This window comes from Andrographis paniculata, unplaced genomic scaffold (genome assembly GCF_009805555.1).
Source record: "Andrographis paniculata isolate CXL003 unplaced genomic scaffold, ASM980555v1 Contig69END, whole genome shotgun sequence".
Lineage (NCBI taxonomy): Eukaryota > Viridiplantae > Streptophyta > Magnoliopsida > Lamiales > Acanthaceae > Andrographis > Andrographis paniculata.
Window position 1 is genome coordinate 2,077,810 of NW_026137605.1, and position 17,052 is coordinate 2,094,861.

Below are 17,052 nucleotides of genomic sequence, written 5' to 3' on the forward strand. Positions count from 1 at the left end.
GAGCAACCTGAATCTAAGAACCATACGCACTCTATCCTCGAATTTATTTAATCTCCTTGAACCTTCACCATCTCTTTTGTATCGTCATGCTCCACATAGTTCGCATCCTTCTCCCAATCTGGACATTCTCTTTGAAAATGACCTAACTTGTGGCATTTATAGCATTCGACAACACTTTTATCGAATGAAGATCTGCCATGTCCCCGACTTCGTCTGCCTCCTTGTCCTTGACCTCTACCATGGTATGGTGAGTTGGTTGTTGCCTTCAAAGCTTGCTCATCATCTTGTTGTCCAATCATTCTTTGTTCATAGACTAAAAGGCTATCATGTAATTTATCAATAGTCATAATATCAAGATTATTTGACTCTTCAATGGAACACACCACATAGTTGAATCTTGGGGTTAGGGATCGTAGAATCTTGGGGTTAGGGATCGTAGAATCTTGGCCATCACACTGCTTGGACTCAATGCATCACCATTTGATTTCGTCTTGTTGATGACTGTTAGTGTTCAGGCTAGATAGACGTCAACCTTTTCGCCATCATTTATTGATAGAAACTCATATTCCCTTTTTAGTGCTTGTAATTGAGTCCGTTTCACTTTCATAGATCTTTTATATTTCTGCCGCATTGAGTCCTATATTATTTTTTTTAAGTTGTCTTGTCCAATATCGTCTCCAAAATATCCCTTTCTATTGCTTGAAACATGTAATTTTTTACCTTCAAATCCTTTAGCTTTGATTCTTCAATGACCTTTTCAGTTTCTCCACCAATTCCTTCCTCCACCACGTTCCACATTTCCTTACTTCTTAGGAAATTTTCCATCAATAATGACCAATGATCATAATGGCCATCAAACTTGGGAATCGCTGGTTGTATGAATTTATCCAAATTAGCCATATTCTTTGGCTCTTATACCACTTGTTGATATCAGATTAACACTCACTCAAATGCAAAAATGGTCGGAAAAAATGAACTGGAAATTGCATTAATCATTGGAAGAAGCGCCGGACTGGTTTACATAAGTAGAGCATCAAAATAAGAAATTAAGCAAACAGATTTCCTAATATGATGGAAAGCAAAAATAACTTCCTAATATTATGGAAGACTAAATTAAAAAACTCAATTTGTTCCTAAAAACCAGGAACTTATTCAACCAACATTACGTACTCTAGTCAAGATCAAGTTAAAAAAATTATTCATTTGCAATCAACCATTAAGAGCTAAGTTTGAAAAAAATAAAAATGACAGAAATTGGAAAAAACTTGGTAATTATTTTATAAGAGCAATTTTTTTTATTTATTTTTTTTTTTTTTGTAAATCAAATGACATCAAATGAAGAAATTGTTGAGATATAATTAATAGACGAGAAAATCTTGTGTAGCCGATCAAATAAATTTGATGACATTGTCGTAACTATTGATGAGTTGCATGATCTCTCGTCAATGAAGTTAAAAAGTTCTAAGGCAAGTTGGAAGCCCGTGAAGTAAGAATACTTTAAAGTAATCCACAAATTTCTATTTTTCAAGATCACATTTTAAAGTTCCAATTTACATGAGCTTGTGGTTCATTTCTTGGATATGGATGTAACATTTTGATATGTAAGCCAAGTATTAGGGTTAAATTGGCCCTACAAGTCAATATGCGTCTTTCTAGCACACTTTGTCAATATGCTCTATAATTCCTTCAAATTGGCTCCAGTAAAAAAATGTACATATTATTGATATGAGTAGTGTATTCAATCCATTTAATTTTTTTAAGTTTCAATATCGAATGACCTAGTTGCAGCTCATTCATACACAAAAGTTGGCCTAACACCGGCCTAACTTCAGGAATATCACCGTGGATAAGGACAAAACTAAGGCTACGGGCGAGGTATTGATAAACAACCATCTACAAAAGAGAAAGAGTTGCATTAAGATGAGAATTACGTTATTCCAATAGCTCTGAAGGAGAAAAATAGTGTGGTAATTATAAAGGTACAAAATTTTATATTGAATTTGTCATATACTTAAATACAAAATTTATGATTGTTTGAAAATTATCCAAAGAAGAAGCGTGAGAATGATTTTGTGCATGAAAAATGAGTTGAAAATACATATATCTTGTCGATTGCTTCAAATGAAAATATTAAAGATATGTGGTACTTGAACAGTAGGGCAAGCAAGCACATGATTGAAAATAAAAATTTATTCACTTTAGTCAAAGCTAATCATGGGTAAGTTACAATTGGAGATATCAAGACGTACAAGATTGAAGACATTGAAATTCTCACTCGAAGCAAAGAATGGAATAGTTGAAAAAATATCTAAGGTATTCTATTTTTCTATATCACAAATCGATTTGTCAAGTGTTGGTCTCTTAGAAAAAAATAAACCAAAGTACTAATATTCAATTTATTGGTAATTTTTGCACTATGGTGAAGGAAAACCAAAGTCAAAATTAGTTTAGAAGCAAACAATCTATTTGTGTTAAAACTTGATGTATTGAATAATATTTGTAACATTTTTTCAATTGAAGGAATTTTCAAATTGTGACATGATAGGTTTTTGCACCTCAATTTTGAGAAATTACCGGAATGATCAAATAAGTTAAAGTCTTGTGAAACGATCGCGGAGGAAAATAAATATCTTCAATATTTAACAAAGTATGTCAAATCCATGGCATTAAGCATGAATCGATAGCCTGATATTCACTACAACAAAATGGTATTGCCGAACAAAAAAAACAGAACCAACATGAATATGACCAAGTGCATGTTAAAAATAAAAAAAAATGCCAACTGAATTTTATGGAGAAGTTATCTCATATGTTGTTTACTTGATCAATCTATAACCGAAAGTAGAGTTTGTATAATTATAGTCCAACTAAAGTGTGGTATGGGAAGAAATCAAATGTTAATTATTTGAATACTTTTTGTAGTCTGCATGTGCACATGTCCCAATTTCTTCAATGAGTAAATTTGATGATAAATCGAAAAATGCATCTTCATTAGGTAACCAGATGCTAACCAAATAAAAACTTTTGGTTGTCTTGCCTATGCATATATCCTAAATTTTTTTAGGGGTAAACTATATGATAAATCGAAAAATGCATCTTTATCAAGTACGTGTGAGAACAAAACTTTACAAGTTGTATATGTAACACCCCGACCGGCTCAAACCGGAGCGTCACCGTCACGCCACACTGTAAGGCTCGTTCATCAACCAACTAGCCCTATGTTGTGTCGCTAAGGCTAAAATAACCATTACAAAACAATAATTTAAAGATTTAGAATTAAAATGCACCAGCTTATCATTTAAATAAATAAAGTTCGAGTCAAAAGCATAAGTTGAAAATAGTTCTTAAACATTAATAATGGATTTAAAAAATATTTTAGAAAATAAAGTAGTTATAATTCCCCCCGATGATCACCTATAAAAAGGTTGTAAGAAGAGGGTCAACACAACGGTTGAGTAACCGCAATTAATCGAAGATAAATTAATACGGTATAATGCCACAAAATCATTTGAAGAAGATAATTTGAATAAGATGACACGTATCACATAAGGGGAACTCACACACACGAGTCTTTTAGCGCCTCCCTTATATCTCCTTTTCATTCTCAAATAATAGTGATGAGCACATCACGAAGAAAACTCCACTAGGCCTTAATCAGGCTGGCTCGACCCGGTTTTCTAACCTTATTACTTCGTATGACACGTCACATAGTTTCACATAACAAACGTAGGGTCGCAACCCTCAAAAGAAACTCCACAATGTGTACATAAGGGTTCGAAACCCAAAGTACACGTAAATCAATTTATTATTAGTTTGCGATGGGCGCCATACGGCCCACAACCCTCTAGTCTCCAATATAACATACCAATAGGGGATTGTACGCAATCCAACCCTCCATCACGGATGACAGTCCAAAGACCTTTTCCATCTTGAATGACGGGCACCTCGGAATCACCCAAAAAGGGAACCCGCCATCTCAATCCCTTGACCTAACCCATTCGGGATCTAGTTCAAGGTTAGCTAATTATCCTAAAATACCGGTATACCCTTCACGTGGTTTGCAAGGCACAGAGGTGGAAGGCTATGTCTTATCATCCAAACAATCAACAAGTTGATCAGACTCGACGGGTAGTTTCAATTACCAATTTGACCAAATACTCAACATGCTCTTAGGCAAATTTCAAAAAGAGTGTTTTAAACTCAAAATATTTCAATTGTCAACATTTAACCAAGCAAAAGTAGGATATTAGACCCAACAAGTTCGCTATAATCTCTTTATTTCACCAAATAAACATTTGAATAATATGTCAATCACAATACCAAAAAATCATAATATTTAAATATAATCGTAATTTTTTTTTTCCAAAAATCATAACTAGGTTAGGGCAAAACTAGGGTTTCAAACCCATCTCATAAATTCTATGATTTTCAATTTAAAATCCAAAAATAATCTTCACATAAGCCTTAGATAACATTATAATCAACTTTCTAGAAGAAATTGACAAAATTTAACAGTTTTAAAGCAAACCCATTTGACAAATAATTTAGAAAAATATCAATAGGTCTAGGGATTAGAACATATCATCTATCTAAAATTAATCTCACTTACTTTAAGAGAATAGACCAAAAGGAAGAGTTTTGGAGAAGAAGAATTCCAAGGAAGAAGAAGGTTAGCTGGCTGGCTTAGTGTTCTGTTGTGCTGCCTCTGTTCTTTTCCTTTATTTTATTTTATTTTATTTTATTTTATACTTTATTAAATATAAAAGACTTGGACTCATCATGTATATATATATATAGACATTCTAACTTGGATATGCTATATCTTAACAAATTACGGATAAAGATATGTAAATTTAGAGATACGGACAAACTAAATCTAGTTTATTATTTATTTTACTCCAAACTCAATTTTACTCCTAATTTAAAGCCAATTCCTTAATTTCTTACACCAAAAGCCCAAAATAAATTAGGCCCAAAATAATATTGTCCGACTCCAGCGTCGAACTCCTGCAAGTTCCGGCGAACTTCCGACGAGTATTTTTACAGGGTATTACAGTATAACCCAAAACAACAAAAAACGGTCTCGTAAGAGATAGTTTGGTGGTATGGGGGTTGGACTTATGACCCTGAGGCTATGGGTTCAAACCCCCGACGCCTTAAGTCACATGTCTGTCGGACCTAGTTTGCAAGGTATTAGATTCGATGTGAGGTCATTGTAATATAGCAAGGTATTAGATTCGATGTGAGGTCATTGTAATATATGAATGTACAAATTGATGTCATATTTGTTATATTGACGTGTACTTTATTATGAAATAATGATGAAGGTGAATTTATTGAAAATTCTTCGGTTTCGAAAGAGAGAATGACAAGTATTTCGAGAGGACTTTATGATGAAACTTATATAAGAAAGATAAATGAGTGTAAGTCAAACAAGCTTAATTCTATTGAAAATAATGGAGTGTAAAATATGTAATCAATATCTTCGAGTTGAGTTTAGTTTAAAATTATTGATTAAACTATTTATATTAATAATATGCAAAATCTCTTTCAAAAGTTTACTTGGAAAAACTCTAAAATTAAAAATACCTATTTTAGAGAAATTTCAAGATAGATGACTTACTTGAAGAATTTGTGTTTTACATATAAACTAGTATACGACCTTAATACATTCGACTTTACATAGCTTATAAATTAGATCTAAAGTATAAATTTATAGTTGTTGAATGGAATATTGACAAAATAATAACGTCTTCAGGTTCACATGTCACACGTGATTTTTCTAGTGTGACTTGTCTTGTTAGAGCTAGTTGCAGGACATTAGGTTAGTCTACGCATTACTTTTCTGAATCCACTAAAAATGACTTTTGATAAAACTAGGAACCCTTCACTCTAATTCTGAGTTTTGTTTATAAAACTTTCATATTCAATAGTTATTTTTATCAAAAAAAAAAAAAATACGTGTTTATTATTCTGGACTTATATGTAAACTCAAAAATTATTATTATTATAGTACTTCATCCATCCCAATAGAGTTGTCTTATTTATCCATTTTCGTTTGTTCCAAAATAATTATCTTGTTTTTCTTATCCAGTAATCGTGATCCTATTACTTTTTAAAATCATTAAAAAAAAAAAAAATTACCAGCAAAACGACAGGGCCTATAATATAGGCAATAAGAAATTTCGAATCCACCGGCGGCAGCTGAAGAACCCACCGGCGACGGTGAGCATCATATTCCTCTAACGCTTTTCCATTTGAAAGAGATGAATGGATAGATAACGTAAAACATATTCGCTGCAGACGTTGCGCAAGATACGTAAATTTTGCTCCATCGCCGGGGTTCTGCTTAATTGGGGAGGAATTTGACTGGATTCCGCTGCTTTATTGCGATTCCTCTTTCTGTCCATTGAGAAAAAGCGGAAAAAGGAGAGGATGGTGAAGATCACGGCGTTGCTTGTGCTGAAATGCACTCCAGAAGGTTCGGACCCCGTTATTTTGGCGAACGCCTCGGATCTAAGCAGTTTTGGCTTCTTTCAACGCCCCAGTGTTAGGGAGTTTATTGTCTTCGTCGGTCGGACGGTAGCCAAGCGGACGCCGCCCGGCCAGCGGCAGTCGGTGCAGCATGAAGGTACGATCGGCTATGATCTTTTGCAATTTTATGTTTCACTTGTTCTTCTAACTGTTTGGTATTTGGCTATAATAGCGATCAGGCGGAGCTCTGTGATAGTTTAGGGTTGTATGCTTGGCTTCTGTCATTTTGATGAATCATTACTGCGTTTTCTTTTTAGATATGTTGATGAACACAATTATGCCAAGTTAGTTTTGAAATAAAATCAGTATATGCTCCAACTGTGTCCATGGTTTCTGCACTGCCATTGTATGATGACTTTACCGCTGAAATAAACAAAAGTTACTGACTTTGTTCTTTGGTTAATTTGTAAATTAGAGTACAAGGTTCATTCATACAATCGAAATGGCTTGTGTGCATTGGGTTTTATGGATGATCACTATCCTGTCCGAAGTGCATTTTCATTGCTCAACCAGGTGAGTTCAACTTATGTTTAGAAATGATTGATTTTCTATAGAGAAGGCATACACGCGATTGTTGCTATGGCAGCTCTTGGATGAATATCAAAAGAACTTTGGTGATTCATGGAAAACTGTGCAAGCTGACAGTACTCAACAATGGCCATTTTTGAGTGAAGCACTGACCAAGTTTCAGGTATTTCAATCCTACTCGCTAATTGGAATGTACAGAAAAATTGTGATGGACATGATGAGCCACTTTAGCTCATCAGTACTCTGTACGATCTTGAATTCTTGACAATATTTGTCTAGTAGTTTCTTGGCTTATTATCTTGCAACTTTTTAGGATCCTGCCGAGGCTGACAAGCTGTTGAGGATTCAGCGAGAGTTGGATGAAACAAAAATCATTCTTGTGAGTATTCTACTCAAACCCATACTTTTTGCAAAACATCTACAGTTATTTCACAGTTTATTGATCTTTTGGCCTTAAACCCTACTGGGCAGTCTGGGCTCATCCTTACTACCTTTCTTCCTGACAGTGTCACCGACTATCTCGATCTTTATGGATGTTTTGATATTATTGTGCATCTAATCTATTATATAATGTATTTTCCAAGTGTTCATTATTGTGAAGTTACCAATCTGCTAGCTTATGATGATCTCATATTCACATACAAAGTATAGCACTCAGTATGCGAATGAGAAATAGTGCTGATTTTGTATATCACGGTTGCTCTGCCATAGTGATGCTATTTTCCGTAAGTTGCATTTACTGTAACTCAACTCAAGATGCTTTGAAAGTTCCTCTTTATTGTTTCATTCCTTGAATGTTCAATAGCATATGTTTTCCCCACAAATAAAAAGCATCATCAATATTTTTGCATGCAGCAATGACTTGCTTAGACCTTGAAGATAAGGAATGGGGAAGAATCAGGGAAGTAACACTATAGTTTTATCGGTATAGAGAACAAAGCAATAAAGTATGTATTTGGACTTTGATATGCTTGAATGAAGCATTTCACGAACATTAAGAGCCCAAGAATATAATGATGCATGTGCCTTAGGCTAGTTTGTTTGTGCTTTTTAGGACTATGGGTGAAAAGACAATTAAGCACTTCCGCAGAATTTCAATTCTTATTCTCTCTCTCTCTCTATATATATATATATGGGGGGTGATGCCTGTCATTGTTCATGCTGCTTGTAATATTATGCACCCTCAAATTTAGTTTATAGAGTAAAAGTTATTTTACATGTTTTAACAGGAGTTTAAACTTCACAGTTCAATCCTTCAGCTCCATGTCGGTACATTAGAACTTTGTAGAAGTTTATTGGATTCATAAGAGAAAATCAAATTGCATAACACAATAAATAAATATATGTAGTTTAATAGACCTAAACTAATCATAAATAATGGGGGATCAAGCTAACAATCCCTTCAAATTCGAGCGTACAAATCATATGACCCAAGGTTGCTACAAATGAACTCGAATCTAGGATTTCTAAAAGTTTTTGTCAATATGTCTCCAAGTTGGTCACTTGATGATGCATTTGGTGTCTATACCTCGAGATAACACTTTCTCCTTAATAGACATTCTATTTCAATATGCTTCTTTCATGAAATTTTGATACAATATAAGGTGCTAACCTAGAGGAACTCACATGTAACTAAAGCTATATTACGATACTCAGCTCCAACACTTGAACACGCGCCCACATCTTGCTTCTATTCTTTCAAGATATCAAATTACTTTTAACAAACACACATTAGCTAGATGTAGAATGTCTATCAACCGAAGACATTATCCAATCCACATCTGAATATCCAACCATTCAGAGTGATTGTAATTTGTATAAAGTAAGCATTTCCCACCTAACCTTTTAATATACCACAAATGCGCATAAGTGCCTTCCAATGGGAGTGACATAAAGACTAAAAGAATGGACTAATCACACTTACTGCAAATGATATATATCTGGTTGGGTAATAGTGTGATAATTACCGCAAATGATATATCTGATCAGGTGATAATGAAATAATTGAGCATGCCAACTAGCCTTCTATATCGTCCTGCATCAGTCAAAGGCTCCCTTGTCTAGGAAGCAACTTCGTATTTGTATAAGAATCCACATATCACATTTAGTCATGCATGTTTCTCTAAAATAGGATAACACCATTCTTCAATTGGGCAATCTCAATTTCTAAAAAGTATGACAGTGGTTTCAAATATTTAGTCTGAAAATGGTTGTGTAGGTACTCCTTCGATCGTGTGATGCCATCCATATCATCCCCAGAGATGACAATATCATCAACATAGACAACCAAGTAAACATAACGTCCTTTTGGAGCAAGCTTATTAAATACGGTATGATCAAAATAACATATTGTAATTCCAAATTCTTAAATAACAAGATGGAAACACCAAATCATGCCCATGGGATTATTTCAAGCCATAGATTGAGTGATGAAGCCGACAAATGAAATTGGACTCCGTTTGAGCAACAAAACCAGACGGTTGCTCACAATACAAGGAAGACATTCTCTGAGTGTGTCTAGTTGGGGTTTGAATTTTGGGTTTGGATTTTGAATAGTAAAGATTTTGAATATAAATATTTGTTTGATGTGATATAAATAGGTATTGATATGGTATTTTGAAGGTAACATTTATATTTAGTGTAATATAAAAAATAATAAATAGAAGTTTCATATTCTTTTAGGGAAAATATTGAATAGTAAAAACATTTACCCAAACCCTCAACAACACACCATTTATGTTCAATTGATGTAGAGGCCTACTACACATAGCCGCCATAGAGAGAAAAAGGCCAATGGAAGATGTCTTAGTGCCATGAGAGAGTTTCCGCACTTGAGTAAAGTCCTTCACAATAAGCTGAGGGTTAGGAGGATCAATGTGACCATCAAGGCTAGATGGGTCTAAACTAATCATAAATAATGAGTCCAATCTAACAAACTTAAATTGTATAGAGAAATAGGGGGAAGATATTCTTATTTCATTCCAAAAGAAAAAGAATAGGAAAATATACATATGTACAGAGGTTGATAAAAAATCTATCCAACAAACTAAATCTAGAAAATTCTAACTAAATAATCTCTGTTATAGATATAGATACTCCTCAAGCTAGAGCGTATAAGTCGTATGATTTGAGCTTGTTGCAGATGAACTCGGATCTTGGACCTCTTAGGGCTTTTGTTAATATGTAACACCTTTTCCCGGATGAAGTGACAATCTATTTTAATAAGCTTTGTTTGTTCATAAAATACTCGATTTGATGCAATGTGCAGTGTTGTTTGGTCATCACAACATAACTTCATCTATGACACTTTATAGAATTTGAATTCACAGAGTAATTGTTTAATCCAAAGAAGACCACATTTTGCTAAGGCCATATCACAATATTCAGCATCAGCAATAGAAGAACACACAATCATATCTTGTTTCTTATTTTTCCAAAATAACAAATTACCTCCAACAAATACAAAATAAGTAGAAATAGAGCATGTATCGATTGGAGACCTTGCCCAGTCAGCATGTGAATATCCACCAATTTTAGAGTGACCGTGATTTGTGTAGAGTAAACATTTATCGGGAGACCATTTAATATAACGCAAAATGCATATAAGTGCCTTCCAATGAGAATCACATCGAGACGGCTGGCATTGAGTCAATAAACTGTAGATCGGTCACGCTTTCTTGTCCAGGAAACAACTTTGTATTTAGAACCGTGATTTGTGTAGAGTAAACATTTATCAGGAGACCATTTAATATAACGCAAAATGCGTATAAGTGTCTTCCAATGAGAATCACATCGAGACGGAAGGAATTGACTCAATAAACTGTAGATCGGTCAATGGCTCTCTTGTCCAGGAAACAACTTTGTATTTAGAACCATAGGAGAATCCACAGTCTTACATTTACTCATGCATGTTTTGTCCAACATATCAAGAATATATTTTGTCTTTGTCTTAGATAGGATAGCACTATTATTTGATTGAGCAATCTCAATTTGTAAGAAATACCATAGTGATCCCAAATCTTTTGTCGAATTGTGTAGATGTGCGTTCAACTGTGTAATACAGTACATCATCTCCAGTGATGACAATATCATCAACATAGACAATTAAGGAGAAAAAAGGGAATATATTGTTATTTCATTCCAAGAGAAAAATGAGAGGGAAATATACATGTCTATATATATATATATATATATATAGGGGTTGATAGAGAATCTATCCAACAAACTAAATTTAAAAATCCAAACTAAATCATATCTATCATAGATATAGATATAAAACTAACAAATTTCAATTCTGTAATGCTCAACAAGCTTATGAAGAGAAGGTTACATAGGATGCCTTTAAGTAAAGTTTGTTTCTTTTGAGGTTTTCTTTGGGTTTGATGGTTTGGATTTTGGTTTAAATAATAGTTTGGTGTATTTTTTGAGATGAAAAAATAATTTTTTATTGAGAAAGGTAAAGACGGAATAGTAAGAAACCAAAAGAAACCCAAAAGGAACAAACGATGTGCTTTTGTTATATAGAAATTTGTATCATTACTACCCAAACAGGTACTTGAATCATTATGCATGCTCATGGATTAGCTAATAAGCAGCTGTTACTGTAGTAGCTGTTGATTAAAACTGCAGCCTTTTGATGTATTAGTTTCTTGCCCTTCTTTGTTACTTGCATCAATTATCATATAATATCTGCTTGGCACTTGTCTCAGCACAAAACTATAGATAGCGTCCTGGCACGTGGTGAGAAGTTGGACAGTTTAGTTGAGAAGAGTTCTGATCTTAGTGCAGCTTCTCAGGTTGTTTTCAATTTGATTTTATTGCTCTAGCCATATTGTTATTCCAAATCTTCTGATCATAGAATCTTTCTTGAAAACATTGAAGCAGATGTTCTACAAGCAAGCGAAGAAAACAAATCAATGTTGCACGATCTTGTAAATGCTTCAGGTGTTAATGTTGCATGCTGAACGTGTCGTTGCACTATAATGTGTTTGAAAGTTGTTTACATGATGAAATGATTGAATGTACAATGTTATGATTCCGAACTTTCTATCAGCTGTCTCTTATCTTGTTTGAGGTTAAATGCTGGCGAGTTTGCTGTGGTGATGATATGTATATCAATTTGATTCGATCAGTTATTGTGATGGATATTTTGTATTTAGTTCTTGTGCAATAAGTTAACATTACTTGAATACTGCTTGACTTCAGTCCTCATTTTTTACGCTAGACTAATTGCAGCATATTGTGAATTATTCGATATGACATGGTAATTTTGGCAACGCATATACTGATTCTAACATGGTGGCTACATATAAGCAAGTTTCTATATCATTAGGTACACTTTCAATTTGTCCGGCTAACTAGCTTCTTCAAGGGAACAATCTGATCAGGTACGTGCACAGTTCGAGCAATCATACTTGCGAATTATTTGACTGCATGATCATAGTTTACATGAGAAAGTCATTGAAATTTTATTGTTTTTTTGGAAATTAATTAAGGATGTTCACTCAGGTGGTGGATTTGCCGCTTGTGATGTCTTTTGTAGATTGCTTACATCGTATCCTTCTTCTTCTGCTTTATCAACAAGCTGATTGTAGAGCTCGTCCTCAAGTTGAGGTTTCCGGTTCAAGATCTATAATGCCACCGGAAAAAGATAAACGAAACTTGTCACCAAAAGCAAAGCAAAGGATCAAGATAGGAAAAATTGTAAAAAACATCCCATACGTATACCTATTATCATTTTTGTCCTGTATTTATCTCGTTGGCAAAGTCTTGTATTTATCTCGTTGGCAAAATATATCATATATGTTTGCAAAAGTCGCTATTTCTATCATTTGGTCACGCGTGAAATTCACACCATGCGCAGTCACAATCACGCGCGGCCAAATGATAGAAATAACAACTTTTACAAACATGTAGAAAATATTTTGCCAGCGAAATAAATACACGATAAAAGTGATAATAGTGTATACATGTGGGATATTTTTTGCAATTTTCTCGATCAAGACAACAGTGAATTGACCGGCAACCTACCCAAAGATGATTCCTGGTGGGATGACCAACCAAAGCATATTGATACTCGTCATCAACGTACAGAACCCAATAATCTCCGGCAAACGGTAGGTTAAAGAATCTTACTTTAAATTTAGCTTCATCACTCTCCGGATCAGTCTTGTATGTGATGCCCACAATGCTAACTCTATTGCCTTTGTCATCCCAACTCTCGTTCACGACAAGAAAAGTGCTGTTCGGATTGAGAGTGTACGTAGCCCTCGTGTCAATACCACTTTCCAGCATAAACTCTTCCGGGAACGAAGCTATCTGATACCACCTCCCCATGTACTTGGGTATGTCGAAATTCTCGACAACAGTCTGCTCTACATCTGCATTAACGATTTTCCGAAGACGGAGAATGAAGATCACAGACAAAATTATTGTTTCTGTCCTAAACATGATCAGGTATGATATCAATCTGGACTCTGAAATGTGGATCGGATGAATGCAGATATAAATGGGGATTGTTGTTAAGCATGAGAATTGGGGGTTTCTCATAATCTGCTATAATCATGGGGATGATCTTAGAGCATGAGTCTTTAGGTTCTTTTAAGTGTTCCGATTTCGTCTAAATATTTTTTTTCGATAAGTTTTATACTTGGTGACTAGTCCGGGCTTGAAATTTATCACATTTAGGGGGTAGATATGTTTAAAATTATTTTGGTAATTTAAATGTTCATTCGATTTCATTTATTTTAGTTCCGATACATCGAAACACATCAATTAACTATCGACAAATCTTGAACAACATTTGTAAGTGCCAAATATGGGCTTTTTCCGCCTTTAAATGGAAATGTGGAAATGACCACAGTCGGATATATTGCTCAAATCCCCGGTTGGGAAACATAGTGCAAGGGCTCGCCCGTGTTTCGGCATCAATAAAACTTTGTAACGACCATTAAAACTTAACAAATATAATTCCAAACTGTCAAAATAATCGACATTTCTTCAAAATTACGATGAATGTACAATCTTGGTGTTACTACTATTAGTTTACGGGAACCATAAATAGTTACCTGGCTTCCCAGCCGAGCAATTTAGCCCTCCGCTGCCACAAGAGAGTTGTCTTCTTCTCCCTGATGAGCAATATCTCAGCTCGTTCTCGGGCTCCCTCACAACTTTCTGTGGCGGCATTGCATTTTTCGGCTTCCCTCTTGTACTGAGAAGCTGAATTTCTTGCTTCCTTCAATGTCATGTTCATGTGTCGGGATTGCTCTTCCCCTACAGCTTTCTGCAGCTTTAGCTCTTCGGATAATAAGTCCACAATATGTTTTTCCATCTCTGCCTTAAGTTCTGGATCATCTTTCCCACAATCTGTCACCGTTTCTGAAATTAGGATCGATTCTTTCTAGACAACACACAGGGACATTGACTCGAAGTTCAATATACAAAGGATTAACTACGCCTAATAACAACAATTGTTGTCCTTATTCGAAACATTTTAAATTATCGATCATAAGTATGATAGGGAAACAATAGAACTCTTACCGGTCACAGAGAGATTAGCCAAGCCTGCAAGGAAGAAGTAAAATAAAATGAGTAAAAGTTTCGGAAATCAAGTGTTCATATTCACGAGGCTAAGTAAAACAGTTGCCCCACAATTACACAATATTCAAAACTAGCTAAAGAAAGTAGAGCAGCGGTTGTTTGTGTTTCTGTGAAAAATATCACATCTGACACCAATTTTCTATTTAAAAATTTTCAAATCCGAAACTCCTCGAAGACATCCAAAACACCCAAGCATAATGTGCAATGTGTGAATCGTTGGGTAAAGTACAAGGGAGTGCACAATATTACTAACTTTACAATTCGATCATTCATCGAACAAAGCCTAACTAATTAGTTGAACTCGTACAATTTTGAAGACTGGATCGGGATAAATACTTTCACACAACTCCCTTGAGCACCTCTTAAACACTTATAAAAACACATTAACTCCTAGCAACATATTGCCCGGGTATAATTCCACAAGAAATTAAGGCTACCGCATGCCATAGAAAATCCCATTAACTAATAATGCACTCGATGCAATTTCACTTTGATTGTTATTAGCAACACAACAACCAACAAAGTTATTCCCCCCCGGAAAAAGACAAAGCCGCGAATGAACTGTTCCGATATATATGTAGAATTTATAATGGATAACAGCCACAAAACTTATGTACAGCAACAAAGGCGATGATGGTTTAGATAACTTGGTATCGTGCTCGGGTAAATATAAACTATCACATAGAACAATGTGGCAATCTCAACGAATTTAACATAATATATATACACTTCAATGAACAGATAAAAAGTGAATCAAACCATTGTTTAATTGAAAAGTAGCAAGCAAAAGCTATACAATTATAGAAATTATTCACAGGCAAACAAGAAGTACATATACTAAACCATTTACAAATTAATGGAGAAAGCAACAGAAATAAGAACAAAAGAAAATCCCCAGAGAGTAGGAAGCAATGATGATACAAATTTTACATACTTCCCATTACCAATTAGATTTTTCACAACCTACACACAAATATGCATAGATTAAATTCCCAAGAAACAGCAGCAAGCCAGAAATTTAAGAAATTAATTATGAAAAAAATGGCCATAAACCCTAACCCTAAAGTAAAGTAAATAGGATAAATGAAGAGAGAGATGGCGTATTGCATTGCATACCAGGAGCAATCTTAATTAGGGATTGGGGAGGGGAGCAGCGGCAAACACAGAGAGGACAAGAAGCTTCTGGAAGCTTCTTCACCTTGAATCCTTTGTTGAATGCGAAGAACAGAGCCGGTCCACACACGCACAATGCTGAAGCCACTGCGAATATCACCACCAAGCAACACCGCCACCACGTCCTGTTCATCTCGATCGATCGATCGATCGATGGATCTCGGCTCACCACACACGCAGGATTATTAAGGATTTCTTTGTAAATGGCGAATCGGAGTGGTGAGTTGTGCGTGAAAAATTGATGAACTGGGCGGCTGTATGACTGTATCTATGCTGGATTCCATTGAGACTGATTAATCAATTCAATTGAATGGGGGTTTGGATTGCATTGGGGCCTATCCTTCTGCAAGAATCTCTGCTCTGCTCTGTTGTACGGTCACGGGGCGACTCTTCCAACTTCAAATCTTACTTTAATTTTCTCTAAACCTTTTTACACAAGCGAAAATGATGTGATTTTGTTTTATATTTGAAATAATAACATTTTAATACGAGTGGTATAGATAAAAAATAAAATAAAATACTCTTTCCAATTTCTTAAAATCAAGATCATTTGCCTTTTGTTACGTGTAATAGTAAAATTATTAATATAATAATTAATATTTAAATATACTGATCATTTGTCTTTTGTTACGCGTAATAGTAAAATTATTAATATAATAATTAATATTTAAATATAGTTTTTTTAGGAGAGGAGATAATAATATTTTGAGTTATTTGTACCTGATATTAAAAATATATTCATATTTATATAATTTTTTATATTAGTATTACAAAATATTAATAAAATTATTTTTGTCATTTTTTTAATTTGTATATAATAAGTAAAAATATTACACACTTCTAAAATAATATTATATCTCTATTGTGATAAAATATTAATGTTATGAGAAAACGAAAAAGAAAGCAAATAAAGAATACAGAGGTTTTATGTGGTTTGGTGACGGTGTGTCAACCTACGTCCACGGACAGCAATCAGAGAGATTTTATTATACTGATTCAGATATTTACAATATGTCATCCGACTAAGAACCATAGTTGTCTATTTATAAGCACCAAAAACACCCTAAATCCTAACCCTATTTGTTATTAATTAGGATAAGCCCAAAAAGAACCCTGCTAATTGAAACAGTCATTTCGCTTTGGTTTAGAGTCGGGTAGACCGCTAAATCCAAGTCACGTTTCAAAAATTAATTATTTTAAATTAATGTGTTGATTTTT

General features: G+C 34.4%; 2 protein-coding genes across 3 annotated transcripts; one reads left to right on the forward strand and one right to left on the reverse strand.

Annotated features, from left to right (window-relative positions):
- Positions 1-6,136: 6,136 nt before the first annotated feature.
- LOC127263651 (VAMP-like protein YKT61) lies at positions 6,137-12,251 on the forward strand. Of its 2 annotated transcripts, XM_051292781.1 has the most exons (7): positions 6,137-6,225; positions 6,304-6,631; positions 6,950-7,047; positions 7,121-7,225; positions 7,376-7,441; positions 11,772-11,858; positions 11,947-12,251. In XM_051292781.1, the coding sequence occupies exons 2-7, from the start codon at positions 6,436-6,438 to the stop codon at positions 11,995-11,997; spliced, it is 603 nt and encodes a 200-aa protein (XP_051148738.1). In that variant the 5' UTR covers positions 6,137-6,225; positions 6,304-6,435; the 3' UTR covers positions 11,998-12,251. The 2 variants fall into 2 exon arrangements, with proteins under 2 accessions (XP_051148738.1, XP_051148739.1); XM_051292782.1 differs by lacking the exon at positions 6,950-7,047 and having other exon boundaries at positions 7,089-7,225.
- A 1,059-nt stretch (positions 12,252-13,310) lies between these two features.
- LOC127263650 (uncharacterized) lies at positions 13,311-16,246 on the reverse strand. Its single transcript, XM_051292780.1, has 4 exons — positions 15,778-16,246; positions 14,602-14,625; positions 14,130-14,427; positions 13,311-13,442 (listed from the first exon to the last, which is right to left on the reverse strand). The coding sequence occupies exons 1-4, from the start codon at positions 15,965-15,967 to the stop codon at positions 13,337-13,339; spliced, it is 618 nt and encodes a 205-aa protein (XP_051148737.1). The 5' UTR covers positions 15,968-16,246; the 3' UTR covers positions 13,311-13,336.
- Between the last annotated feature and the right edge of the window lie 806 nt (positions 16,247-17,052).

What these genes read in the sequence shown, in the direction of transcription:
- LOC127263651 (XM_051292781.1), top strand. Translation starts at nt 6,436, where the DNA reads ATGGTGAAGATCACGGCGTTGCTTGTGCTGAAATGCACTCCAGAAGGT. An exon ending in GCAGTCGGTGCAGCATGAAG is followed by an intron (nt 6,632 to 6,949) that starts GTACGATCGGCT and finishes TTTGTAAATTAG; the next exon opens with AGTACAAGGTTCATTCATAC. An exon ending in ATGAAACAAAAATCATTCTT is followed by an intron (nt 7,442 to 11,771) that starts GTGAGTATTCTA and finishes CACTTGTCTCAG; the next exon opens with CACAAAACTATAGATAGCGT.
- LOC127263650 (XM_051292780.1), bottom strand. Translation starts at nt 15,967, where the DNA reads ATGAACAGGACGTGGTGGCGGTGTTGCTTGGTGGTGATATTCGCAGTG. An exon ending in CCTAATTAAGATTGCTCCTG is followed by an intron (nt 14,626 to 15,777) that starts GTATGCAATGCA and finishes TCTTCCTTGCAG; the next exon opens with GCTTGGCTAATCTCTCTGTG. An exon ending in TTGCTCGGCTGGGAAGCCAG is followed by an intron (nt 13,443 to 14,129) that starts GTAACTATTTAT and finishes TCGTTAATGCAG; the next exon opens with ATGTAGAGCAGACTGTTGTC.